General features: G+C 40.3%; 1 protein-coding gene across 6 annotated transcripts in view; it reads left to right on the top strand.

The window, feature by feature from the left end:
• THADA (THADA armadillo repeat containing) overlaps positions 1–27,990 on the top strand; it is a 288,531-nt gene that overhangs the window by 86,327 nt on the left and 174,214 nt on the right. For all 6 annotated transcript variants that reach the window (XM_053667075.1, XM_053667073.1, XM_053667074.1 and 3 more), the window contains one exon: positions 2,539–2,630. In XM_053667075.1, the coding sequence (XP_053523050.1) occupies positions 2,539–2,630 (92 nt within the window). The remainder of the gene's footprint in view (positions 1–2,538; positions 2,631–27,990) is intronic.

Here is a 27,990-nt window from a genome sequence, read left to right as displayed (position 1 = left end):
TAAAAAGACAACCCCATTTTAAAAATGGACAAAGAATTTGAAAATATGTCTTCAAAAAAGATATACAAATAGTAAGCACAGGAAAAATGCTTAACATTATTACTCTTTAGGGAAATGCAGACCAGAAGCACAGTGTTATACCATGTCACACGCACTGGGATGTCTGTACTGAAAAAGACACAATGACAGGTCCTGGGGAGGACCTGGAGCCCGTACACGTTTCAAACGGCACTGCCGCTGTGGCAGCTCCTCAGAAGGGTGACAGTTGCCATGTGACCCGGTAGTGCCACTTCTAGGTACGTACCCAAGAGAGATGAAAACTTGTTCACACAAAAACTTGCACATGAAAGTTTATAGCATCATTATCCATAATAGCCAAAAAGCATAAATAACCCAAATGTCCATCAAATGATGAGTAGGTTTTTTAAATGAATCCTTTGGTGGTTGCTATGGCGTGAACTCACTCTACAAGCTGGAATTCGTAGGAATAATTCTCTATTGAGTAACAAGGTAATCAAATAGCTGATGATGAAAAGCTTTTTTTTAAAAAACGTTAGTTCTTCTGAAAACTGTAACTAATAGTAGAATGGTAGAATATAACCATTATGCTATACATACTGGAATAGGTAATGGTGATCATTGGTTGCTAATGAGGGAACTTGGTAATGAGTGGATCAGGCTGATGATAGTGGAACTCACTGATCCATGTTAATATCACTAAATGCCATTGTGTGGCTCCTGCCTCCAGCCGGATGACTCAGACGAGGGAGCTCTCGTTTGGGGGGAGCCCATTCGCTTTGGAAACCCGTCCTCTGCAGTGTTGGCTGCGGAGGGCGCCTCTGCCGCCCTCGTCTTGTCTCCAGGCTCCTCTTTTAACACCTCCGCTCCTGGCTGCCTTGGTCGGAAAGTTTGGGTTCGGGCAAGATGGAATTTGCGTTTCCACTTTCCTTTATGTTTTCCGGTGATTCTCGAGAGGAGACAGGGTCCTAGATGACCAGTTCATCTTAAACCTAGGAGTCTTTGAGAACTAAATCAGTAGACCAAGTAAGAGGTAAGACCTGAGCCAGGGCAGAGGCAACGCTGGCACTGGCAGGACAGATTGATTTGTCGTTTGGGGATATTAGACAGGGCGCATAGTAGGGACTCTATTCATGTGTGTTGGTTGTTGAATGGACTCAGTGAATTCGTCCAGTTTTAGGGTTTCAGTATAAATTGTGCCTGTATGTGTAGCCCACTTTGGAGTTACCAGGCGTGGACTGAGTCAGGCCCCGGCTTCTAGAGGAGAGGTTGCAAACTGATGGCGGAGAGGTCAGATCCAGCCAGCAACTGTGTTTTATTTGGCCTCGGGGATGGCTTTTCCCCTTTCATTTGTTGCCAGAATTTCAAAATAGTGAGATTTCACATAAGAATTGGGGTCTCTGGCTTCCCTTGAAAAAGAAGACAGTCTGGCAACACTGAGCTTACACTCCCCCGTGGCAACAGTGTAGCCGACGCCAAACAGTGACTTCACTGGACCGGTCCTCTGCTGCTCCTGTCGCTGACTGGGCCTTGCGAGCATTTCACGTTTGTGACCCTTACTGCAGTGGCTTCAGAAGCTACTTTCTAAATCTTACATCATTACTTTTAATTACCTGTCTTCTTGCAATGCTCTCGAAACATGCCGTGTGGTCGAATATCAGCTCTGTGTTGGCGGTCGTGTGTCTTCTCTCTCTGTGCCTTCCGGTGGTGCTGGCGCACGCGCACCGTGGTCAAGTCTGTGTGTTTGTACCGCTGCTCCGATTTGGCGCGGTAACGGAGGAAGCCCAATCATTCAGGATATAACAAAGCATCTCGATACATTGACTTGGAAATAGATATGTTCTATTACCATCATTTTGAAGAAATTCATGTTTCTTAATGACTGTTCTTTTCTCTTATTTTTAACTTAAAAGAGCTACTTGTCTCAGATAATTTTAGAGTTAAAATTACTTTATTAGGTTACTGGCATTGTATTGTTAATATAACATTTCAGATATTAATATCATCTTGGCCATATTAATAATGTGGATTATTTTAGCTAGGCTTTATAAATATTCTCTCATCGGTAAATGATTACAGAAAGTAAAGGGAAAGAGCTGAGCTTTTTACTGGAATATTCATCATCAGAAAGGATATGAAAAAGGAATTTATTGTTTTTTTAAATGGTATTTGGTGATGTGAGTGCAAGGAGGTGATGGGAACGGCAGCGGTGTTACAGGTACAGGAAAGGGCTATGCTGTGTGCATGGAGCTGGATGAGCTATGCTGTGTGCATGGAGCTGGATGAGCTATGCTGTGTGCATGGAGCTGGGTGTAGAGTTCAGTTTAAGAGAACGTCGTTGAGTCATCACTACAATGGTTTTGCAAATTGTCTTGTTTTTATGAGCACAAACCATATTTTCTTTAGCCTTGCACTAGGAAATTGGGTAATGAGTTTGAATGTCTAGTTTGAACACTGTAAGTGTTGGTTTCATGCCATGAATATTTCTTAACCCTTATTGTGTATTTATTTTTACTTTAGGTGAGAAATTCATCCACACTTCTCTTCAGTACCTTGATCACCAGAATATTTGGAGTTAAAAGGGGAAAGGATGAACTTTTAAAAAAAAATACGTAAGCTCCATCTAATGCTAACTTTACTTTTCATAAAATATTGTGCTAGCCAAAAATAATTGTTGGTATTTTGATTACTTTTATAGATTCATCTAGAGCATAAAACTATATAAATATTATAGTAAATTAACCTATACTACCAAATTCTAAGTTCTTGGGCAAAAATACCTACTGTTTAATAAATAGATCTTTCAAAGCATTGAAAATATTGCAAGATAGCAAAGGCTGAAATGTGAAGTTTGTTTCTCAGTACAACAGCTAAAATTCTGTATTTCTCTATCTTCAGGTATTCCTGAAGTGTCCGAATTTCTTTTTCTTGATGTGTCATCAAGTACTAGCTTATGTAATATTTTGCTTTTTTTCTTTTTAAATTTAATCTTTATTGTATTTTTTCCTGTTACCTTTTAGTCCCCTAATATCCCCCTCCCTCCAGCAGTCACCACACTGTTGTCCATGTCCATGGGTCCCTTTTTTCTTTTTCCTCAATCCCTCTACCCCCTTATCCCCCCACTAGCTGTCATCTGCTCTCCATCTATGAGTCTGTCCATTTTCCTTGTCAGTTCAGTTTGTTCATTAGATTCCACATATGAGTGAAATCATATGGTTTTTGTCTTCTCTGACTGGCTCATTTTACTTAGCATAATATTTTCCAGGTCCATCCATACTGTCACAAAGGGTAAAATTTTCTTTTTTTCGGCCAAGCAGTATTCCATTGTGTAAATATCCCATAGTTGTTTTATCCGCTCATCTGCTGATGGACACTTACTTTGCTTTTATAGCTGGAAGTTAAAATGTTTATGATACAATCATTAGTAACATGTCTCAGATTACTCGTGCATTAAACTCTGTAACCAAGAGGAGCAGTTACAGATGTTGGTCGCACAGAATAAACAATACTTTTCACTTTTAGGTCTGTTGTGTTACGTTTACTCTCTAAGATGTCTTTCTCTTAAGGTTTTGTAATGTCTGGAAGGAAATCTATTGAAACACTTTGATTGTGGGTAGTTTTTAGATACAGCGCACAAGTTCTGTTGATTTTTTAAAGAGGAGAAGCTTTAAATTGTTTTTCTCTTAGGAAGATTTAATGGTGACTTGCAGCTACTGGAACACTAGATGTCACTGTTGCTGCATGTTTAAATGCTTCCTTCCCGGGCTCCAGTTTGTTCCAGTGATCTTCCTCGTGATTTAGAGATAAATCAGGCCCTATTCCTCTTCTACCTAAAAAAGTGGATTATCACACTTTTAATTTAGATTTTAAGCTTTATTAAAATATATTTTTTGTGATGGAATTAGAAAATATCATGACATAATTTTATTATGCACTCTTGGTAATTCTAGTGAAACTTACTGGTAGTTTCGAATTGTTTAAATCGATACCTATCACCCTATAAAATTCAATAAATATTTAAAAGGAAGGCAACTGGCTATTAGTATGAATTTCCTGAGCATATTCAGGAAATACCAGACACATTTTTTAATCCAAGTTGTATTTTTAAAACAATGATAAGTCTCAGCGTAATAGCTCAGTTGGTTAGAACATCGTCCTGAATGTTCTAAGGTTGCAGGTTGGATCTCCAGTCAAGGCACACCCAGTGAATGCATAGATAAGTGGAGAAATAAGTCCATGTTTCTCTCTTCCTCCTCTCACTTCTCCTCTTTTTCTCTCTCTCTAAAAAGAGAATAAATAAATAATAAAATAAGGATAACATTATTCCTTTGAAAAGATGATTATAAGTTTTACTATGTAGCTGGTTTCTAAAGAAATTCTTCCTGTCCATAGTTTTAAATCACTAATACTTGTTTCTCCTTAGCTTTGATGATTTGGGGTAGTAATTCTATAAAATGCCAAAAACTTTAAAACAGTTTGGTTGTATTATAAGGCCATTATAGATAGTGGTGTAAATAAAACATAATATGAGGTTTTAAAACAAGTGAAGTTAATATTTAAAATAGAACTTGGAAATGAAGAAATGCTTTTTTCCTCTCTTACCTTTTATGGAGTGAATGATTCCTGGTTGTGTAATGAAGTTTGACTATGTACAGGAGAAGCTATCAGATTCATTTCACTTAGGTTTCATTTGAAGGAGGGTGGGAGAATAGCACGGTGAAACCACATTGTTTTAATCTTTTGCCCAAAGCATGCTGATGGTTCTGTCTATTATAAATTTATTACTCTTAAATTAGAAAGGCTGCAAAATAGATAACTTTCCTAGAAAGAGGGGAATGGAATATTCATATAATTGTTTTGTGGAAAGTTCAAAAGTAAAATTAAGAAGTTGATTTTTTTTACTGTGATGAATATTTTTACTAAGAGCCTTTTGTTAAATAAACCTAACAATTGGTATATATCATATGTACACAATGCCCCTGTTCTCTTCTAACCCTTCAAGAGTATATTGTTTGGCAGTACCCACTAGATTTGCTCTGCAAAACCTTTAGTGTCTTAAATTTGCTATTATTTGTCATGATTCTTCTAGTCGTAGTTTGTTTAATGATGTCACTTTTTGTCGAAGTGTTTATATGCCTGTTCCCTGTGGCATTAACTCCCTGAGGGACAGACCTCTTCCATCTTTTCTGTGTATACATAACGGGCACTTTAGGGATGCGCGTAATAACCAAGTCCTGTTGGTTGGTTACTCAGCCATCGAATGACCAAACTCGGCTGATTAGACCTCACAGACTGTTAAGTCTGCTTTCCCAGCCAGTGATCGTTCTGCACACAATCTTGAAAGTGGAGGCTGTTGTTCAGAAGGGGACTAGACATAAAAAGAACATCTGCCTTCCCTACCTAGTGAAAAAAGAAGTCTAGGAGTAAACAGACTTGGTTTCTAGGTGCTTCGCTGCCACTGGCGATGACCTTAATAAACTCCCGTATCCACCTTGTGCTTCAGTTTCTCCATCGATGTATCAGGAATAACAAGATCTGTGCTCTGTGCTTGTAGGCTGTGGTGAGATAAAACAAACGATTAGCAGTTCATTTTCTTTTAAAATACTGGAAGTCCTATGCAATTAGAGATATAATTTGCTTTTTTTCCTCTGTTACCACTTCTATTGCACTCATTTCATTGTCTTACAGTTACACTGCTTTTTGAGGACAAGGTCAGTATTTTACCCATTTCTGTATATCTGCTACTTAGTGTACTGTCTGGCATGTAATAGGCATACATAAATACTTGCTTAATGAATAAGCTATTACTAGAAAAGAGGTAAGAGTTCTTGTTCCTACTTTTGCCTTTGTTGCCATGTACCCACGATAATCAACAGAAACAAGTTAGTTAACCCTTCTGGGTGTCATTTTTTTTCCTCTAGGAGATATGCACTGTCCTCAATGTATCACTTGTGTAAAATACTCAGCTGAGGATTTGCATGATTGTCACTAGACTTGCAGGTTTGGTAAATTGTATTCCCAGTGCCTGGAACAGTAGCTTCCTCGCAGTAGGGACAAGAAGTTCCCTTGTCATACGTAAGAAAGAGTGGGGGTTCTGCTTTCCCATCGTTAAATAGGTAGTGTGCGTGCAAAGTGACTGAACTCTTAGGCTGGTTAGCCTTATTCTAGATGTGTTCTTTGGATTATGAAGAGTAAGAAAACCTGAGTTTTTAAGTAATGTTGCTACATTTAAGTTTTTCTAAAGCCTCATTTCTTCCTCTTTGTTGTTACCTGACTGACTTGGCCTGAATAGAGAATAATTAACTCTGTGTAGAATCAGAACTTGCCCAGCTATGAGATCTGGGAGGTGTGCTGGGCTCTCCACACCGCCTCCGCGTGGGGTGTGAGTGGGATCACCTTGAGAGTCCCTCATTCCTCCTTCCAGGGCAGGGGCTAAGCAATGGGACCACCTCTAGGTCCTTCCCTCTGGTGCCCGTGTGTATTAACCTTTATCTCTTCTAGGCCTAGGTTAATGACAAATACCAATACACAGCAGTCTGAAAGCTTGTGTTAGACTTTGCCAAAGCCCTATACAGGTGCTCAGTGCACAGAGTGTTCTATAGCTCTTGCCTTCTCTTTATTCTAAAGCAGCCATTCAGCCAGTGTGAATTTGTAAGCATTTGTCATGAATCCCATTGACATGATAAAGGAGTACAATAAAACTTGAACTTGCTCAGGGAGTTCACATTTCAGTTTGGGAAACAAAGGTTGTTATTTATAAAACAGATAGAGATAGAAAACAACATAAAACAGTTGCGCAGTGTGAGTAGTGGATGTATTAGAGATTCATTAACAGGAGAGTTGAGTGGAGTATTTGGGAGAAAGTGGTGTTTTTATAAGGCCTGGGAATGAGGGGTTTTGGGGGTACATGGAAATACATAAGTTAAAAGAAAGAAACGAGGCCCTGGACGGGTGGCACTTCATGATACACCAAGGTTGCGGGCTCAGTCCCCAGTCAGGGCACTTATAAGAACCAGCCACAGAATGCGTAAATAAGTGGAACAACATATGAATGTTTCTTTCTCTCTCTTTCTCTCCCACTCTCTTCCTCCTTTCCCCTTCCTCTCTCTCCTTCCTTCCCTCCCTCTCAAATCAATAAATATTAAAAAAAAGAGGGACAAAAGAATAATAATTTTCTGTGTTGTTAAGTACGATCTGTATTCTATGTTGTTAGAGAGAGCTTGTATTCAAATTAATAGCTTAGGGTGTTTATAAAAGCATCACTAGGTACAAGTAAGATCATTCATAATGGCAATTTTAGAAGATGTTCAATTGTATTTGTTTTATTTTCCTGAGTATAAATGACAGAGAGTTATTTCAGTTATTTCTTTTAATATCTGAGTGGTCTAGGTCTGGGAGGATCCTCTGAGGGGCATCCAGTCCAGTCCAACCACTGCTCGTACGCAGATTTTGAGGCAGTTTCCAGACAGACTGGCTTCTCTTCTGTTCTTCCTGTTTTCTAGGAAGAGAGAGATTCCACGAGTTGCTGTGGTCACCCACTTCATTGTTGAGGAAAGAATTGGACTCTCCAAACTGAAGTTGAGAGCTGTCGGACAGCTGGGTTTTACATTTTAGAGAATGCAAATATTAGAGTTCAGAGTAGCTTTTTTTGCTTTGAACCACATCGTAGTTTGTAGAAAGTGCCTATTTGGCCAAATTGAAAATCAGAATTTTCTTTGACTGTGGCCAGGACAGTCTTAACATCCTCAGACCTAAAGGAGTCTCATTTTCTCCGTTTAACAAGCACTTACTACATTTTTACTCTGGACCCAGCCCTCTGCTGGGCACTGGGATCCAAGGGTGAATCAGACATGGCCTTGGCCTTAAGGAAACTGGCAGTCTGAAGAAGAGTATGTCAGTTGTCCGCTGTGCCGGAGTCTCTGTCCCACCCAGACAGAGAACGGGTGGGAGTGTGTGTTTAGTGCCTGTTTGTGTGCTTGGCGCACGCCAGACCGGCCACAGGCATCTTGTTTAGCCTTTATCACGGCCCCTCGAAGTGGACGGTCATCCTAGATTTACAGAGGGGTAAAACTAAGGTTAGTGATATTTAGCTATTTGCTCAAGGCCATATTGCCTGAGTGGCGGAACATAAACCTCGTTCCGTCTGTAGCACACCTGTGATTTGCACACAACACTTAGCTCCCCCATGAGCAGTGAGTCACCGTTTTGGAGTCGGGCTTCAGATTTTACATTGTCAGACTGTGAGAACTGAGTCACTTCACCCAGAGTCTCAGTGTGGATTGGGAAGCTCCCTTCTCCCACATGGTAGGTTAACTTCGGGAAGAAAGGTGGAAGGGGGCCCATGGAGAAGTTTGTTTTGAAGTGACTTTAAGACCCTTTCTATGGCTCATGCCCTTTGTCCTAAGAATGTTCCCTTCCTCCATGAGTGCCACACTGTTTTCACGCAGACAGAGAGAAGGTCGCCAGGGTCCTAATGTCGTACGGGGAAGCCAGGAAGGTGGAATTCTGTCGTTTTGGTTGGCATGTAAGGGATTAATTAAATTATTCCAGCAGGATGTTAATGTGGTCGGTAAGACATTTACCTCAGGAAAATTCTTGTGTTTGATAATAGTTTGGTGCTGGGGGGAGAGGGTTTGAGAGTTCTGTGATAAACCTTGCCTGGATGTGATGCCTCCTGGGGTTGTTAACCTAGTGTTCTTCTGAATCTATGCTCGTATTTTTCATTCACGTCTTTAATAAAAATATAACAACTCTAAGTATCACTAGCTTTATGTCTGAGAGGACCTGAGAAGCCATCCAGCCCCATTCTCATTTTGCAGGCACGCTGAGCAGTTGTTCAAGGTCACGCAGCCAGTGCTGGAAATACATGCGATGCTTACTATTAGCTCACAGCAAGCTCAACTAGAACATTTAAAAAAACTAGCTGATTATTTATAAATGCAGTTTCTATTAGCAACAATAATGCTAGTTTGGATTCAAATAATGTGAAATTAAGTTAGGAGCCCCAGGGCTCTGGTCCAGTCGGGAGGAGCCTTTCATGCATTTTCCACAGTTGTTGGTGGAACCTTCCAGCTGCCTCGTTAGGCAGAGTGGATAATGGAGAATCCTTGCCGACTGAGAAGTAAGGTCTTGTGAAGAAGTTCAATATATGAATTAGGTCTATACTGACACTTTGGCCTACTGAAAAGTTTCATGTTTCAAGGTTTTGTTCATTTTTAGTTTCATGGATTGCAGGTAGGAAAACCACAAATAAAATTTTTAATGAGAAAAACTCTGAAAAGATATGTCCATGAACTTGAAGTGGGAATTAGTCATTGTGTCCTTAAATATTGACTCTTGCACGGACTAAGTATTCTTTGTTCCTAAGTACTGCTTCAGGCCATTGCCTTCTTTAATAACTGAGGCATTGTTGCTGTAGTTTGAGCATGTTCTATGGAATTTTGGCAATGCGTGTATCCTCTTTCTGCGTATTAGCAAAAGCATGAGTAAATATTTTTTCTCAGCTTTGGTATTTTTGTAACTTACATTTTAAATGAACCAGACTAATATAATGTAATACCAGGATTACATAATTTAAGACATCAGGATTGCTTCCAGGACTATGAGATTACAAGCAGTGTTTGTTGCTCGTTTAGTACCCATAGAGAAACACTGCAGAACCACTTTCCCCACGAGAAAGTGGAGTCAAAGAGGTTAAATCCGGAGAAGACGGTTTCTTTGAAACCTGGGTAGTGTTTCTTCTTTATTCAGAACTTGGTCCTTATAACTGTTGATTTCAGTAGTGTATAGTTTAGAAATTACAGAATTTCAGACTGCTGTTACACACCAAACTTTTTAATAAAATATAATCAATAAGATTTTTTATTGAATGCTATGTACCTTGGCACTCGAATATGTACAAAAGTAGTTATTACATGGTCTTGGATTTGAAGGAGTTTATCACTTACTGAAAGATAAGACCAACACATGAACTAGCTTAGGGAAAAAAATGAGTGTCAAACTCTTTAGTACTGTTAGGCAATAGAGGGGCAGAGGAGGATGAGGTCAGGTTCCAAGTAGGAGTTAGGGCTTAATCTGGACTTGAAGGATGGGCGGGATTTGGGTGGGCAGAGGAGGGTGTTGCATATGAGGTTAAATAGCATGAACAAAGATACGGAGATCAGTACACACATTGTCTATCTGTCTGAGAGAGTTAGAAGATAAACAGACGAGGACAGAGAGGACATCATGAAAACCTGTATTCATTCATTTTCTCCCCTAGAGCAAGGATTCATTGGGTACCTACTCTGTATAAGCAAAGCACTGAAATAGGTTCTGAGACTATCTCACTGTGTAAAACAGACATACCAAGGAGGCTAGTTTGGATTTTTATGTGGCATTAGGAATAGTGTAGAAGTTTTTGTATTGGAGTATTCCACAAGAAAAGCATTGTTCTGGGAATCGCTTGACAGGTGATTGCATTCTGTGTCCCTTGCTGGTGAGACTGGAGAACGGGAGGCAAGACCCTGGAAGTGACTCACTTGTGAATACCTTGTGTTTTGTAGCTTGTTGTGGCACGGCTCCAGCCCGGTGGGAATAGCATTGACTCTTTCTGTTAACTTCTAACTTGATTAGTGACTATGTTAGAGGGGACTGTGACTTACATTTTAAGGATTACTAGTTTCCTCAATATTAAATGATATTTAGTGAAAAACAGATTCTAGAATCAAATAAGTTTCTGAAATACTGGATTAAAAAATTCCTTAGGACGAGACTTCTGAAAACATTTAATATGCTGTCATATGAATCTTCAAGAGTGTGACATATGCTCAATAACATCCAGTATCTGCCCCCCCCCCCAAATTATTTGACCATGGAAAACTCTTTTAAAGAACATCTATTACCACCTTGTGTTCCATCAGACATAGCTTTGGGGATTCAGGTTAAGGCATGTGAGAGGCGTGTTTCCGATCATTAGGAACTAGTACCATCTGTGAGAAGGGAAAATATTCATTTCAGATATATCTTGGCAACAGCAGAAAGACTTAGTTCTACTTGCATTTAAGTAAACTGTAAATTTTCCCAAGTCGTCATAGAAAAATTTACAGTAGTATCCTAGCATATAGTAGATAGTAAGTATGAATCAGTGAATATTTTATTATATTTAAAGATTTTATTTATTTATTTTTAGAGAGAGGGAAGGGAAGGAGAAAGAGAGGGAGAGAAACAGCGATGTGTAAGAGACACCTCAGTCTGTTGGTTGCCTCTCACATGCCCCTGAGTGGGGATCTGTCCTGCAACCTGCAACGCATGCCCTGACTGGGAATTGAACCGGTAGCCTTTTGGTTTGTAGGCTGGCGCTAAATCCACTGAGCCACACCAGCCAGGGCTACATATAATCAGTTTCTAAGTCAAAAACTGCTACTAACCAGTGTGAAATGTCTCCCTGGTTCATAGCTGATCTCTGTCTGACAAGCCAGCAGAATGTTCACATGGTTTTCATTACAAACTGTGATGTGCACACACACACAGTAATATGGAGTTTTGTTGTTGTGAGGCCGCATGGTTTGAAGTCAAATGATCTTTCTAAATTTATTGGAATTGGTACTTAATTCTTTTGATTTATGAACCAAAAGTCTCTATTCTGTTAATATTAAGCATAGATTTTTGATGTGACTTTTTGGTCTCTGAACTCAAATTGATCTCTTTGTTAATCTGCCAAGTTTCTATCTTTTCTCTCCCTCAAACTTACTGTTCTGTTCTGTACGAACTGCCGCTAGAGAAGCGGAACATGGGGCTGTCTGGGTCAGGGCAGACCAGCTGTTCCGGACAGACGATGGGGTCAGACTGGCTATGTTTGACAAGATCAGTAAGTCTGATCCAGTTGCTAAAATCTTTGAGATCTAGAATTTTCTGCTCTACAAGCACGGTTCTACAGCCCTCTGTTACCCTTGGTGCACCTTTTTCTTCCTTGAATTTATCTCTGTGACCACTCAATTTATTAACAGCTGATTTAGATACATAGAAATGGTCAATTACAAACTTCCTCCCTTTCACTCACTTGACCCCCTGCAGTCAGTGCCCTCCTAGGCCACTAGTTCCATTTTCAGCAACCTGCGGGCTCCTTTAGAAAATCCAGCATTTTTTTTTCTTCATCATTCATTCAACAAACTCACTGAGGGGAATACAGACATTTATAAAATATGGTCTAAATGTTTGAAAGACAGCAGAGGATAGACTTGAACTTAACTGTAATGCGAGGTGGAACCCCAAAAGTACTCTGCTTGCTCCTTTCCTCTCCTTTGGGGAAAGTCTGCATGCTGCTCCCATTCCCTCCCTGAATGCCGCTGCATAATTGTACCTCTCGGGAAGTTCCTCGTCACACTCTTCAAACACGCACCGTCTTTAAACCCCTTCCTCCTCCTCCTCATCCCAGTGCTTCTGCCACTGAGGCAGGAGCATCACCTGACCATTTCTTCCCTACCTTGCCGCCTTCTTTGTTCTGTCTGTGTGGCAATAGATGATCCTGACCAGTAGACATTAGAGCAGTACCACCTCCCCCCTACCTGTATTTGGAAGTAAAATTCTGTGTACTAAAAAGTGTCACTGTCTTCTGAAAGTGGTGAATGCCCAATTTTCCCCACAAACACACCACAAGTCAGTATCTCTGTCTCCTTTATGCTTTTATTAAGCCAACTTTTCCTGAAGCTTCAACATTTTAGGTATAAAAGAGAATTTCTCTTTCCTTGGTGTTCGCTTGCTTTGATTAGTTACTACTACTGCAATAGCATAGGGTTCGATTTTTTATCATTGTAAGTGTATGATGTTTCAGTGGGGATGTGAGAAGAGTCCCGTGGACTACTGGCAGTTCCACTGTTGGTGACAGTTACATCTCTGGAAAAACATAGTTCAGCTGCCATATGATCATTTATGATCATTTGCGGCCTTTCCACAGATGGACGTGGCATTCTTCAATCCTTGCTCGCCTTCATCTTTCCTGTCTCCAGCCCTGACTGCCTTCAGAGTCGTGCTGCTGTGCACTGCCAGACCAGTTGACTCAGCCATGAAAATTGAATTCCGTGGGACTCATGGCACTTTCCGTGGTGGTTTCTTTCTCTATGTATCTCTTCCTGCTCCTGCCCCCCCACCCATTAAATTGAAATTTAATGATTCTTCAACGCTTCGTGTGTAATATCACTGTAGCATCTTAAAAATTACATTCCTTACGAAGGACCTATCATAATTTATGTAGTAATTCTCTTACCATTAAATATTTAGTTTTCCTCCTAGATTTCTTAAAATTATTAATAATGATGTGATGTCTAACTTTATTTACAAAACATTTTACTTTATTTTTAATATACTTTATTGATTATGCTATTACAGTTGTCCCATTTCCCACCTTCATTCCCCTCTACCTTGCACACACCCTCCCCCCCACATTCCCCCCTTTAGTTTATGTCCATGTGTCACAAGTTCTTTAGATCCTATATTTTCCATACTATTCTTGCCCTCCCCCTGTCTATTTTCTGCCTACCATCTACGCTACTTATTCTATGTACCTTCTCCCCCCTTCTCCTCCTCCCACTCCCCTGTTGCTAACCTTCCATGTGATCACCATCTCTATGGTTCCGCTCCTGATCTAGCTGTCCTCTTAGTTTGCTTTTGTTTTAGGTGTGGTTGTTAATAACTGTGAGTTTGCTGTCCTTTCACTGTTCATATTTTTATCTTCTTTTTCTTAGATAAGTCCCTTTAACATTTTATATAATAAGGGCTTGGTGATGATGAACTCCTTGAATTTGATCTTATCTGAGAAGCACTTTATCTGCCCTTCCATTCTAAATGAAAGCTTTGCTGGATAGAGCAATCTTGGATGTAGGTCTTTGGATTTCATGACTAGGAATACTTCTTTCCAGCCCCTTCTTGCCTGTAAGGTCTCTTTTGAGAAATCAGCTGACAGTCTGATGGGAACTCTTGTAGGTGACTGTCCCCTTAGCTCTTGCTGCTTCTAGGATTCTCTCCTTCATTTTAATCTTGGCTAATGTAATTATGATGTGCCTTGGTGTGTTCCTTCTTGGGTCCACCTTCTTTGGGACTCTCTGAGCTTCCTGGATTTCCTGGAAGTCTATTTCCTTTGCCAGATTGGGGAAGTTCTCCTTTATTATTTGTTCAGGTAACTTTTCCACTTGTTGCTCTTCTTCTTCCCCTTCTGGTACCCCTATAATTTGATATTGGAACATTTAAAGATGTCCTGGAGGTTTCTAAGCCTCTCCTCATTCTTTTGAATTTTTGTTTCTTCATTCTTTTCTGTTTGGTTGGTTGTTTCTTCCTTCTGGTTACTCCATTGATTTGAGTCCCAGTTTTCTTTCCATCACTATTGGATCCCTGTGCATTTCCCTTCATTTCACTTAGTGTAGCCTTCATTTTTTCATTTAATTTGCAACCAAAGTCAACCAATTCTGTGAACATCCTGATTCCCAGTGATTTGAACTGTGCATTCGGTAAGTTGGCTATCTCTTGGTTGCTTAGATGTATTGGCTCTAGGGCTTTGATCTTTGAGCCTTTTTTTTGGGGGGGGGGGTCTGGTCATGCCTGTTATGTAGTAAGGGGTGGAGGCTTGGGTGTTCACCGGGATGGGGTGACCCAATGGCTGGGCTGTGACGCTGTATGTGGGGGCAGGGTTAGAGAGGGAACAATGGCACTTGCTCAACCCTCTCTCAGATTTTAGTTTCTTATGCTGCTTCCCATAAGCAAATTGGGCCCTTCTGGTGCTGGTTCCAGGGTGGGTGGGCTTGTGTACGTTCTAGGACCCTGTGGGTCTCTCCATTGAACTCTCCTGTGAGGCTGAGAGTCTCTCCTGGCACCTCAACGCCCACAGGTGTTTTCAGTCGGTGCTTTTAGTCTCTAATTCCCAGCGCTGGGGCCCGTGGTTGCTCGGTCTGTCTTACTGCCTGTTTTCACCGGATTTATCTGCACACGAATGTGTGACCGTGGTCAGCCAGCCGCCTTGTGCGTCTCACTGGGTCTGCCTGTTTCCCCCCGATCCCAGGTCCGCCAGCCACTGCTTTTTCCTGCCTCGACCCCTCTCCGTTGGCCACTGCCGACTCTTCCCCTCTTACCCGTCTGGATGAATGGTTGTCGGACTTTTGTATAGTTCAGTTTTCTGTCAGTTCTGGGGGGTTTTTTGTTTCTAAATGTTTGTTGTTCTTACTTTTGGTTGTGCGAGAAGGCACAGTGTATCTACCTTCGCCTCCATCTTGGCTGGAAGTCTCTACAAAGTATTTTAATATGTAGGGTTATTGCTTGCAGATAGATTTTCCACACGTAATTTCTTGGTAATAGGTTATGACTAGTCTTCAGATTCTGTTTATGTATTGTCAGATTTCTTGATAAATCGATCATCTGGAAAAAGTTTTTTGATGTTGCCTTCCTGCTGAAGAATTTTCATTGGCTCTCCATTGCCTGTGGTCTAAAGTCCACACCCCTTTAAGTGGCCTCTTTCTTCTTTGTTAAACCTTTTTCTTTTTGTTTTAACCAACTGCTTACCAGTGAGCATTTACATTCCATGTTATAAAAAGGGGATCAGGGAATCCTCATGTATTTTATAGTTTTGCCCATGTTTTTTGGATTATTTCTTTGGGATAAATGATCAGAAATGGAAATACTGGGTTAAAGAATATAAACATTCCATGAAAATGATAGCCATACTTCTTTTAAGTAAGAAGATATCAATTTACAAATTTACCAGCATATATAATCTTTCTAGTAATTGGTATTATTTTTAATGTAAGTTTAAAAGAATGTGAAAGGGAACATTGCCATGTTGTTTCGATTTATATTGCTTTTATTACTAGTGAGGTCAAACATTTGCCCACATTATTCGTTGGTTAATTGTATTTTGTTCAGCTTAGCTTTCAAGGCCCTCTACAGTCTGGACCCACCCTTTTCAACCTTATCTGCTGTTATTCAAACTCACAAATATTTATTAAACTCCTGCCAACTACCAACGAATACATATACTCTAATCACGCTTCTTTCCCTCCTGTTCCTTTGAGTGTTACGATTTTTCTGTTTGCTTTTGTTCATGATTTTCTGCTTCTGAAATGCCTGTGCCTTCTCTTCCACTCACGGTATGTTTGATTTTCCCTGGTCCTCTGGGGCTCAGGCTGAGTCTCTTCTCTGGGAAGCCCTCGCTGACCTGGCTGGGCCTTCTGTGAGAGTGGGGCCTGTGCCTGAGACCCTCCCCACACCCACCCTTTTTTTTTTTTTAACCTCAGTGCCTAGTAAAGGGTCTGCCTGGCATAGGAGAAAAAGAAGCAACACGTTGATGTTGCTTCGAAAAAGTATTGAATATGTTCCGTCAGATCTAGAATTTACTTTTGGCTCTGACTTTGGGCCCGTTTTTTAGTCCCTTGAGCCTCAGTTTCTTTATCTCAGCATCACCGCAAACGGGGGATGACGTGAGGAGGATCTGAGTTGCACGGAGTGAACGTGGTCATGCTTATAAGGGGCCTGGTGCTCTTGTTCGGTGAGAATGGTTTCTAGGTTAATTGATGGGGTAGACTGGTCCTCCAGCACGCCTTCCGCCCTTCCTTCGGACCCTTCCCCGTGTGCCTCAGAGGGCGTGTCCTGTCGCTTTCTTGTGTCAGTAGTCTTGTGAATTAGTTGTGTAATCTCAGGTGAAGTCCAAGTTCTTATGGGAGGGATTGTGTTTTCAGCTTGTTTCGCATCCTGAAGACCGCACAGGTGAATGCTGATCGGATGAGTGTCCTTGTGCAGTTTTGGTGGCAGTGAAAATGAGGGCAAAGCCGTGATGAGGACCTTATTTTCCTTGTTTTACTAAAATCTTTACTGGATTTCACTCAGAGAAATTGCTTTATCCTAGGGCCTTTACGAAATGTTTAGTTTTGTTGCTCATTCAGCCAAATGGAGTTAGTTATTCAGGAGAAAAATGGTAAAAATATCCAGATAACACCACTGGATTTCACTTTTCCATACAGTGTTTCAAAATGTTGTATTCATTAGTATTTGTGAGAAACCTTTGGTTAATACCACAAGAAGCCATAAACTAAACCAGATTTCCCCTTTTTTAACTTTCACATGACTTGGATTAACAACAGTGTTTCTCCCTAATTTACACCTGGGATTTCCAAATTGTCTCAAAAAAGCTGGAACAATGATTCATATTTAGTTACCATGGGGACTGGGTTATTTTCATTTATTGAAAATATAAACAACAAAAAAAAATCCTGGATAAAGATCTCCATGTATTTTAACTAGTGACAGATGCTATGATCAGAATTTCTACTGAAGTCAGGCATTTTTGACGTACACCTCAAGCCTCGCAATTAAGCTTTAAGCCTTTCCAAGCACAACAGTTAACCAATAAACCCAAATATCAGCCTGGTCTGGCTTAGCTCAGCGGTCTTTTGATTTCTTCCAGTCTGTTTGATGTGGAGGCTTACTGAGATTTATCTACTGAGCTGTTCACAGTTTGTGGGGCTGGGAGCACTGGCTACATTATATAAGATTCCATTAGTGACAGGAGAGGATAGGTGGTCACCACAGTGGAGATAATTTAGCCATGTACTGGTCATGGCTCTGTTGAAAATTTTAAGACTTTTGTCAAGCATTTTAATTAATACTAGTGATTTTTCTAATTTCCTAGTTTATACTGTGAGCCTCAAAACAGATGGAATTTAACTGGTTCAATTTAGTGGAAAGTTTTTTAACTTTCTGTAGAAATCTCTATGTAGATTTTGAAAACTTTATCAATTATTTGGATCAGTTTATCCACAAGGGAAATAAAAGTAGAGATATATTGTGATCAGTTATAAATATTTGCTACATGGGAGTTCAGACATCATTCCGTTATATCATTCATGATAGTAGTAGCATCTATACCCAACTTTGTAACATAAAGGCTACAGAGGACTTTTCATATACTACCTCATGTAATCCTGGTAGGAATACTCAGTAAGATAAGTGTTACTATCCTGATTCTAAATAACACACTTGGAATATAGATTATTAATTGGCTCATGTCTTATATCTAATATGAAGCAGACCTGGTGTTCAAATTCAGATATGACTCCTAATTCAGTTATTTTCCCATTTATAGAACACTAAAGCTTTTTTTCTATAATATACAGTGTTTCCAAAAGTAACAAGTTCTGCAAAGTAGATTTCCAGTCACATCTTCTTTCCTAAGAAGTAAAGTGACCCATGTTCACCTTGCTGGACATGAGAAAACAAGACCACACTGGAGGAACAGTGAAACATTCATTCTTTCTGCTTCTGATGCCCCATATCAAATGGGAAAAATACTAGCATTTTCCTCAAAGGATTTTGAGGCAGATGAAGTGAGTTACTGCATGCAAGGAAATTAGAAGTGTGCGTGGCACAGAGCAAATAACAATACCGTTAGCTATCGTTAGCATTCATTTACTCAGCAGTGTTTGTAAACCCACTGCCATGTGCCAGTTAATGTGCTGGGCTTCGGGAGATAAGTAAGCTCGGTCTTTGCCTTCCTGGGGCTCACAGGCAGGGTAGACATACTTCCGACTGCACGCCATTGTAGCGCATGTTCAGCGTAGAGGCACGCGCAGGGAGCTCTGGAAGCCCGGGGCAGGCTGAGGAGCAGCTGTCAGAGGGCGCTTCCTGTAAGGGGCCTGGCCTGAGCCTGAAGGGTGGACAGAAGTTAGCCAAGTGAAAAAAAGAAACAGCAGGAGAAAGGGAGCCAGGAGGCCGGAGGATGGGGGGAAACGCTGGTGTGAACCTGTTTCTTCAGTCCAGGGCAGCTTGAGAATTTAATATGCTGATAAGCACCATGACTTTAATCGCACTGTAGATGTTCTAAAGAACACACTTTGGGAAAGTCTGGATGGACAGGGTGGTGAGAAGTGAGTTCAGGTGAGAATTGGGGTGGGCAAGGAGGATGATTAGAGGTATTAAAGCAATAGGCTTGACAGGACTTGGTGAAAAATGAGGGGACCAAGGAAGAGGAAACCATACCATACCATAGTGAAGTGATGGCAGATTTCAGGCTCGGGACAGTGTCTAGGGCTGATGGTGCCATTTACAGAGGTAAAGATTTAGGAGAAAGAGATCAGGCGGGGGGTGGGGATTCCAAGTTCAGTTTTGTATCTGTGTTTTAAGATGCCTGAGGACATACAGTGGAATTACATCATTAAGCAGTTCAGTATACTGGGTCTGGAGCATAGGAGCGAGTTCTGGGCTGGGTGAAGGAGTCTTCCGTGTATAGATGATATTTTACGCCGAGAGTGAACGGTAGAACCCAGAGTAGTGAGGAAAGACTCCTGAGGGTATCTCTGTTTAAGTGATGTATGGAGGACGAGGATCTCTTAGCAGAAATGGAGTATTTCAGTGATCTGATATTCTTTGGGAGATGCTTATCTGTTCCCCTGTGGTCCCTTTTCAGGATCCATGAGTGTTTTGTTTTGTTGGAAAGTGCCTGACTCTACCCATGCAGGAAATCTACTTTGTGGTCTACTCCTCCCAAGAATCTGTGCAGTTGTAGAAAGGGGCACTTCACCCACACCCTGAGCTCTGGGAGGAGAGCCCTGTGATATCCTGCCCAACCCTTCTGAGCTCAGTGGGGGAAGGTGGAACCATCTCGCATTGTTAAGTTTTTGAGTGTCAGGTCCTTAAATGTAACTGGAGAAATAATGAAAGAGAAGTATTCCACTGGATTAAATGAGTGCAATGGATTTTAATTTTCTTGATAAACTATTATTAAGAAATTGTTTTGGAGATTTACTCTTTGAGTAGGATTAGCTAACCTACATTTTTCATTTGGATAAGTAGTTCTTTAATTAGAAACCAAGATTTAGGGAATAGTTTCCCATTGCTTTATATAGTGTAGAGAAGGTATGTGAAACTGCCAAATGAAGGTTTTCCTCATGGTAGTGAGGAGCAGGGAGAAGGAGAGGAAATTATAACATATTAAGGGAAAGGATTCTGTTCATTCAGTGTGCCTGCTTTTATCTTCAGTTCTGGAAGTCTCTGATGGCAGGGTTTGGTTTTTTTTTTCTCTTCCCTATTCTTGTTGTGCCAAAAGTTGCATATTTCTGGCAAAATGTTCATTACTGGCTTGGGGTGTGCAAGAAATTCTTTGCCAGAGAATTAAGCAAGCAGAAATCTGTCAAAACAAATATTCTAGTTTGAAAATATAGTCCTGCGGGGGAGGGATGAAGGGTGGATAGTGGAGGAGGCCAGGGCATGTTCTGAGGCTGAGTATTTATTTCATAAGAATTCTGTGTTCTGAAAGGCTGTTTCTTGTAGGGATGCTGGAGGAAGCAGGGTTGTGGTGCATTAAATGTACTGGTGAGCAGGGATGCATTTTCTGGGGAATTTTGGTTTGCTCCTTGTGCTTGGTATTCTGCTCAAATGATGACAGCCTTTGCTAAGAGTAAAACATTTTGATTAACAAATAGCCTTTTAAAATTTAATTCAAGAGGCATTTAACAAAACTTATGTTTACAGGGAAAACTCTTTCAGGCCTGAAGGTATTAAATACATATAAACAAACATGCACATAGACATACAGACCCCTTCATAAGCATTTATTTGGCTGGGAAATGCGACTTAATATAATTTCAGTCTTAAAGTATTGACTGATTGATTCAAAGAGCAGAAAGAATTTTTTTCCTCCTAAGTTTTCTTTCTACTTCTTCCCTGTTATTCTTTTAAAAATCACTTTAAAGAAGAATAAGATTATACATTGGCTGAATGCATGGTTTTTTATTTCTTTGCCATATTGTTGCTTAAAGCTACTGTTACAGAGTTGCTCTTGCTTTGGAGTTGGAGAAACACAGGCGGGCATTTTTGTTGCTTTCCACTGAGATGGTGGTGGGCGCTAACTAGCCACGTTAAGCCTCAAGGATGAAAACCATTGCCTGCAAGAGTGGACTTTCAGGGTTTCCCGACTATTTATCTGCATGCAACTGATGCCATTTTTTTTACAATTATTATTTTCATGTTTTTATTTTTTAAGAGAGAGTATTTGAGCCAAATTGATGACATGCCAGGAAGAAAGATCTCAAATGCTGATACAATTTTTAAAATAAAATATACCACATTTACTATTAAAATGAATGATCATATATAATACAATGTATTACTAGTGAAGAAAGGTCCTCAAAATAATATTAATAAAATGCAGACCCATTTTATTATTATCTCCTTTTGGCAAATTTTAGACTGGCTGCTATACATAGCAATTCAAGGAACATATGCCTTCTTCCAGAGCAGTGGAAAGGAGCCTTGCTGTTCTTGGATTCTCTGATTTGATATGCTTTAGTTACTAGAAGAAACATTAATTCATGCAATTTTTTTAATTTTAGTAATTCAAAAGAATAAAAAATTTTCAAGGGGTTGAAAAGATCACGGTCCACCATTGGAATTTGCCTTTAGTAAATGTAACATTTGTTTTCTAAAGAATTATAACAACATACTTAAATTCCAGAACAGTAAGCAAAATAGCTTAAGTTCACTGACTTGAAAAAACATTCTTTTATACTGCACGGTTCTAAAATAAATACTTAAACGAAACAGAGAGCAAGCCATTCTATCTTGGATTTCATTTTCCTTCAGATAGAACAGCTAGAACAAACATTCTTGCTAGTTAACATTGCCTGTGTTTTTACGAAGTTAATAACTGACCTGTCAATCACGCCCTATATAAATACGGTAGTTGAATGCTTTCTGCTTTAGAAGCACTTTTATTTACAAGAGCTGCCAGCCAAGATTTCCAAAGGACTCCATGGGCTGTTTGCTTTGATCTGTTTTGAGGGCTGGTCTCTTTATACCTGTTGGTTTGCTATTTATGATACCTTTGTGTAATCAGGTATGGAGAGAGCAGATGTGCAGAATAAACACGTCTTAAGGAAACCAGGGCTCAGGAGAAATGTAATTATGCACCAAGAGCATTAAAAAGAGAGAGAGAATATTTTCTTAAATTAACTTGGTTGCTGTTATGACAAGAGAACAGATGTTGTGGTATTCACTCCAGAGAAGGAAAAGATTCTCTCTTAAATCTTGGTTTCTAATGAATGGAGGTGCTGTGTGTATCTCCACCCTTTAAACTGTTGCCATCCTTTAAATTTGTAGATTGCTGAGATGTTGCAGCTCTTCTCAGTTGACTTTTACCTTTGACCTTTTTTCCTTTGCTCCTTCCCTAGGAAATGTTTACCACATGTCTCTATCCAAATAATCGTCTCTGTGTGGGAATAGTTACCTTTGCATGTTGGCTTTTTAATGTTTAAGGCACGTTTGAGAAAGGACGGCTTTTTGTTGTTGTGTGTTGTAGGGTTTTGACTTGGGTTTTCTCCCCAGTACGGAAGGAAGCTGAAAGCCAAATTCCTTTGTGTATCCTCCACAATGCCAAACACAGAACCTCTGCTGGTCTCCTGGCTCAGTGATTGAAAGAATGGCAGAAATAAAGAGAAACCAAAGTATTTGTTCTTGTTTCCAAAATGATCTATTGAGTTTCGTTTCTTTCATCTTTCAGTTAACTGCTACCCCAATAATTCCTGTATATTCTATTTACATATTGCTTTCTCTAGGAGTTTGAGTGTTTGAATATATTGGAGAAGCTGTTAACTTCTGTTTTACTTTGAAATTTAAAAACTTCCTTTCCTTTTTTTTAAACTAGAAATTTTACTCTCACTCTAATCAGCTTTTGGAGGAACTCAGAGGTTTTCAGGCCCTTGGAGTTGTTCTCCCTACTAGTTGGGGAAATTCTCTTTACACTTTTCCTATTGATTTTACTGAAATTTTGGGGGCAGCAACTTTCCTTTTTGTGATGCTGACTCGAATCTTCTACCTGCTGTGGGAGAGTGCCTGAACACGTCCCAGGGTCTGGAAAGCTTAGTTGTTGCTTTGTTGTTGCGCAGAAAACTTTCAAAATCCAGTGTCTTTAGCTGGTATTATTGTTATTTATTTAGTTCCTCGTTTATAGTTTACAAGTATCCACATCTAATGTGCTAATCAACAAAGTATAAAATGCAGCCCCAAATACTTTTGGTTCAGCTTCTTCCACAGATAAACTACTTGCCAGAGTAAAAGTATTTTACAAACTTTAAGGTAGATTAAAGCTTGGCTTCATGCTCTGTATTTCTTCCTGACAGCTTTTGGGGGTCAAAGGTGGCAGAGCGCTGGGGTTGCCTGGAGCCAGCAAGAACGGGTGCAGTCATGTTGCCTTTGTGGAGACCGAAGCCTCTAAAAGCTATGGAACTGCTAAAATAACATTTGAGCGTCTTGAGGCTTTGATTGCAGAACCTCTGTTGGAGGTTGAGTGGTACAAGGCGGCCCAAGGTCAGGCCAGAGAAGCAAGTGGGAGTAAGCTCAGGTCAGCCGTGCCCCAGACACCAGGGAAGATGTGCCCATAAAGACCCTTTTGAAAGGGAAGTCCGTGGTACTGCATAGCTGGCAGATTAACAGAAAGAAAGCCCTCTCCAATGTTTTTAGTTTACATTCATCCAAGGCTGAAACCTATAATTAAATTTTCTGAACAAAGACCCTATTAACACACGCCATCCATATTGATGACTAACAGCTCTTCCTTCCAGGTACGTAAGGAAATCTGTAATACTTAAAGCAAAATAAAGGCCCTAGTCAGGTTTGGAGGAGGGTAAAGTAAGGGAGTAGGTGTAGTTAGGACTGGGTTTGCCTTTCATGGCCATTTTTCAGTGCAGCTTAAAATGGGCCTTTCATGGTTGCTATTTACTCCAGTATATGTGAGTTAGTGATGTAAACTTAGTCACAGCAATATGATTTTATTTAAATATCTATGAAAATATTCTGCTTCGTCAACTTTTTGGAACATTGTTTAGAAAAATTCTCTTTCTCATTCTTTTGTGTGGGTGAAAGTGTGTAGGACAGACCCAAATACTATTCGTCATCTTACTCATTTGCCAAAACTTCAAGTAGTTTTCCATATTTGAGAAATAAGTTTTGATTCATTAGCTTAGCATTCAAGACCTTCCACTGTCTAGCCTCCCGTCTACTGGAGGATCTTTTTCCTCCAGCCTTCACTGTGGTCCCCAGCAGGCCCTGCACATCTGTGCCACAGTGTCCTCACACCGTCCGTCCCCCTCCTCTAACTCCGCAAGCCCCAGGAAAGGCGAGTCCTAGCTGTCCTTCACAGCCAGGCTTCACTTGAACTAATTTCGGTGACCTCTCCTGCACCGCTTTCCCAGACCCGCCAGCCTCCTGGTTGCCTCGCCTCCTGTGAAACTGGCCCTCCCTGAGCATCCCTTGGGAGGCGCCCCTGCTGCGGCCTCCAGAGCAAGGCTGTACCACTCCTGCTCTTAAACCGTGCCAGTCCTTCAGTCACGGTGGGGTTTTTGGTTTTGTTTTTCCATTTATATCTGTCTTGTTTTTTAAACTGGATTTTAAATTCCTTGAGGCTGAGAATTAATATCTTATATGTGCTAGTGTCCTCCAGAGCACTTAACATAATGCTTAATATGTGTTTGTTAGTCGGTCCATGCCTCAGGCCCCGGGCTTGATACATTTGCAGTCTGTAAAGATAGCAAGCTGTTTCCAAAACCACTGTGTACCTTTACACTGTTTTAATTTTTGGCTTGTCCACTCGCTGGTGGAGATTTTAGGCTCGGTTCTGTGCAGAAAATCTGTTTTCCAAATCTCTTCATGAACAGAATGGTGTTACGGTCACACACATGGACACTGCCAACACTTTCCTGTGCTGACCAGCTGACCCATGTGGAGTGTTCCTCAGATCTCATTTCAGCTTTCTGGGTTACTTTTATTTTTAATTAAAGGAAACCTTATTTATAAGACAGTCTTGAACCAAAGGCAAGTGAATATTCATTAGATGTTGACTTTCTTGACTTCAGTGCATGTCAGCAGGCGATAACTCAGGTAGGATTATGGCTTGACAGCAGTGGGACAGGGCCATATTCACGGCAGTTACTGACTTTTCCAGTGTGAACCTCTCAGATGCAGCGTGAAGCTGGTGTCCTGGTGTCTGAGCCTTAGAAGGGACTGGCTTTCTTCTGATTTTATGTTTGGAGCTTGAGGAAGATGCATACGATGCCAAGTTGGGACTTTCAAGACTTCAGTGCTTAACTCATCTGATCTGAAAATGACTGGTAAAATGACTACTTCTGCCAAGTATGAAACCAATTCTTAGAGGAGTGCATGCCCTGGTATTACTGACACAGCGTGCTTTTAAGGCCTCTGAAAGTGTTGGCCAGGCTCTGAGAAGAGATTTTAATAAGCCAGTATGAACCCATGAACACTGAAGTCAATCCTTCACATTTGTATAGCACTTTCTAACACTTGTATTTATTCATTCAACAAATATTTTTTAGCACCAGCTAGGAGCCAGGCATTGTGCTAAGTTCATGGGGTACAGTGATGAATAATCACCAGATACTTTACTTCTCTTATTTTGAATCTTAATTTCTAGTCCATTTCCTCTTACCAGGGTGTCCACAGCTTGGGGTGTGGGACTTTGTCTCATCCACTGCTGTATCTCCGGCACCTAGAGCAGGATACATAGCAGAGAGCCCAGTAAATATTGATCAATGTATGAGTGAAATTCTACAAGGGAAGAGTTGCTGTAAGAGCGCATAGGGGATATGCATGATCTGGGCTTGGGGGAATCAAGGAAGATAGCCCAGAGCAGTGAGGACAAAGAGCGAGCAGGAGGAGATGCAATATCTGTCTGGGAAAGAGGCGGTGTGACAGGGGGTGATTGCCCCTGTGCAAAAATGTGAGGGTGACAGTGAGCCATCACAAAACCTGATTGCTGTGCAGAGTGCAGGGGGGCGAGGGGTGGTCATGAGAGGAGGTGGGGACCTTGTCAGCCAACTTCAGGATGTGGGAGCAAGGAAAGTATTTTAAACACAGGTATAACAGGGCTAGATATTAGTTTGATCATTTTGGTTTCTGTGCAGAGAATACACTGTAGCTGGATTGGAAATAAATGCTGAAGACTGGGAGATCAGTTTGTTTGAGTAGTTTTGTTAGGATAATGTAGACATGTGGTACCCAGACTTTTAGATTTCATGAAGCAGCAAAAAAAAGTTGTTTTTTTTTCAATTTTGAGGCTCAGCATAATAGAGTTGCTAACCTTTTCATTTTGTTAAGTAAGAATATTAAAAAATATATCCCTGTCAAAATTATTTCATAAAATAAAGGACAGTTCAACATACACACATACCCACAACACCACACACACAAGAGAATCTCAAATACATTTTAGATGTTTAAGCGGAAAACATTCATGAATAGGCAGGCACCTGTGTGGTCTGCCATTGTAAACCAGTGGTCTGTCTACCCTAGGAAAAACATGTTGGTGATCTGAATTAGAATAGTAACAATGGAGATTGAAAGACATGAATAGAATTGTGAGATGGGAGGGAGAATCAACAACTGGTGATTTCAGAGTACTTTCAGATCTCTTATCTCATTTAATCCTAATGGTAAACATGCAAGGTAGCTAGGTTAGATATAATTTATCCCCATTTAATAGATGAGGAAAGTGAAACTCAGAAGTTATGTGACTTACATAAGTCACATGTGTGACTAGTTGTGGAATTGGAGTGGTGTGGGATTCTGGGTATGTGGTTCCCCCGCCCCACCCCTTTCTTGGTTTTGCTCAGATTTCAAGGAAGAAAGGAAAGGGAATCATGGGCTCCATATGAGTCATATCTTTTAGGAAAAAACATAGGATATGTTTATTCTTAGAGTAAAACAATATTTTAGTGATGACTCTTTTGATTCACCATTGTTTTGCAACATCATCCATTACCAATCTATGAACTAGAGTAACCCCACTTAAACTAGGCCAGAGGAAGCAGTCTTCTTTGGCTGAATTTCGTTTTTACCCTGTGTTACCCTCTGTCCTTCCTATAAATAAGCCTTGGCCACCCCATTTATGGGTTTTTGTGGAGGTGTGGGAAGTGGGCTTTGTGTGTATGAAGGGACATTTATCTTCTACCACCGGGTTTGTTTTTATATTTCCTTTTCTTCTTTAGTGTACTTGGAGATTAAAGCACTTTGGTGCTATATAAATTCCAAAAAGAATGGAATAGAGTTTGTAATTGACTAGCCCTTCTTGAAGGGCAAGGAGAGGAAGTGGAAGTGAATAAAAAGACCAAAATTGGACTTAAGGGAAGAAAAAAATGAAGGAACAACAATTCGAATTGGACAAAGGGAAAAATGTATTAGAAAAAATTCGTGGGCAGTTCCCTGTAAATGGCTTTATAAACATTTTTGGTGTGTAGTCATAAAACCCTCTGACCTATGAAACACCAATTTAATGGAATTAATTTAAAATAAGATGGAATGCCAAGATTTACATACGAAAACTATCAGTGTCTTTAATTTGTTATTTTTATTTAGTGTTTATATCAGTCATTTTTTGTAGGCTCCTTGTTTTCTGGAAAATTTGGAGACATTTTAGAAGACTATTATAGTGACTTTAAACTTTTTCCATACAGGCTCAGCTGCTAGCCAGTCTGTTGTAATCACAAATAATTATGAGAAATACGGTTTTCTTTTCCAAGGAAATTTGTGTGAATGTTTAGTTATGATGTACTGGTTTGGGCACATCAAAAACAAACTGTTTTCTTGTGATGTGTGAGTGGGAGAGTGTGAGAACAGCATCTATACCTTTATTTTATCGTTTCCCATACATCGTGTGTGTGTGCGTGTGTGTGTGTGTGCATTTAGACACATTAACCGAATTTTTTCTACCACCGTGAATCCACCATTCCATTTTATACCTTCTTTCTGGCCTCTGGTTATTATATGTCTAATTTAGTGTATGATTACTGTAAAGTATAGGTGTTAACATATTCAGGACACTTGGTAAAAAATTTTTTATGCCAAACACAAATTTCAACCATATTTTTAGTGCCTGTACTTCATGTATTTTAAAAAACTATTTGTATAGCAAGAGTGAAAGCAACTTACATTCTTGGGCGCTCGTGGGTCTTG

The sequence above is a fragment of the Artibeus jamaicensis genome, unplaced genomic scaffold (assembly GCF_021234435.1).
Source record: "Artibeus jamaicensis isolate MK-2021 breed Jamaican fruit bat unplaced genomic scaffold, CSHL_Jam_final contig_465, whole genome shotgun sequence".
Classification (NCBI taxonomy): Eukaryota; Metazoa; Chordata; class Mammalia; order Chiroptera; family Phyllostomidae; genus Artibeus; species Artibeus jamaicensis.
Note: the sequence above shows the minus strand (reverse complement) of the source record. Positions and strands in the feature narration are given on the sequence as shown.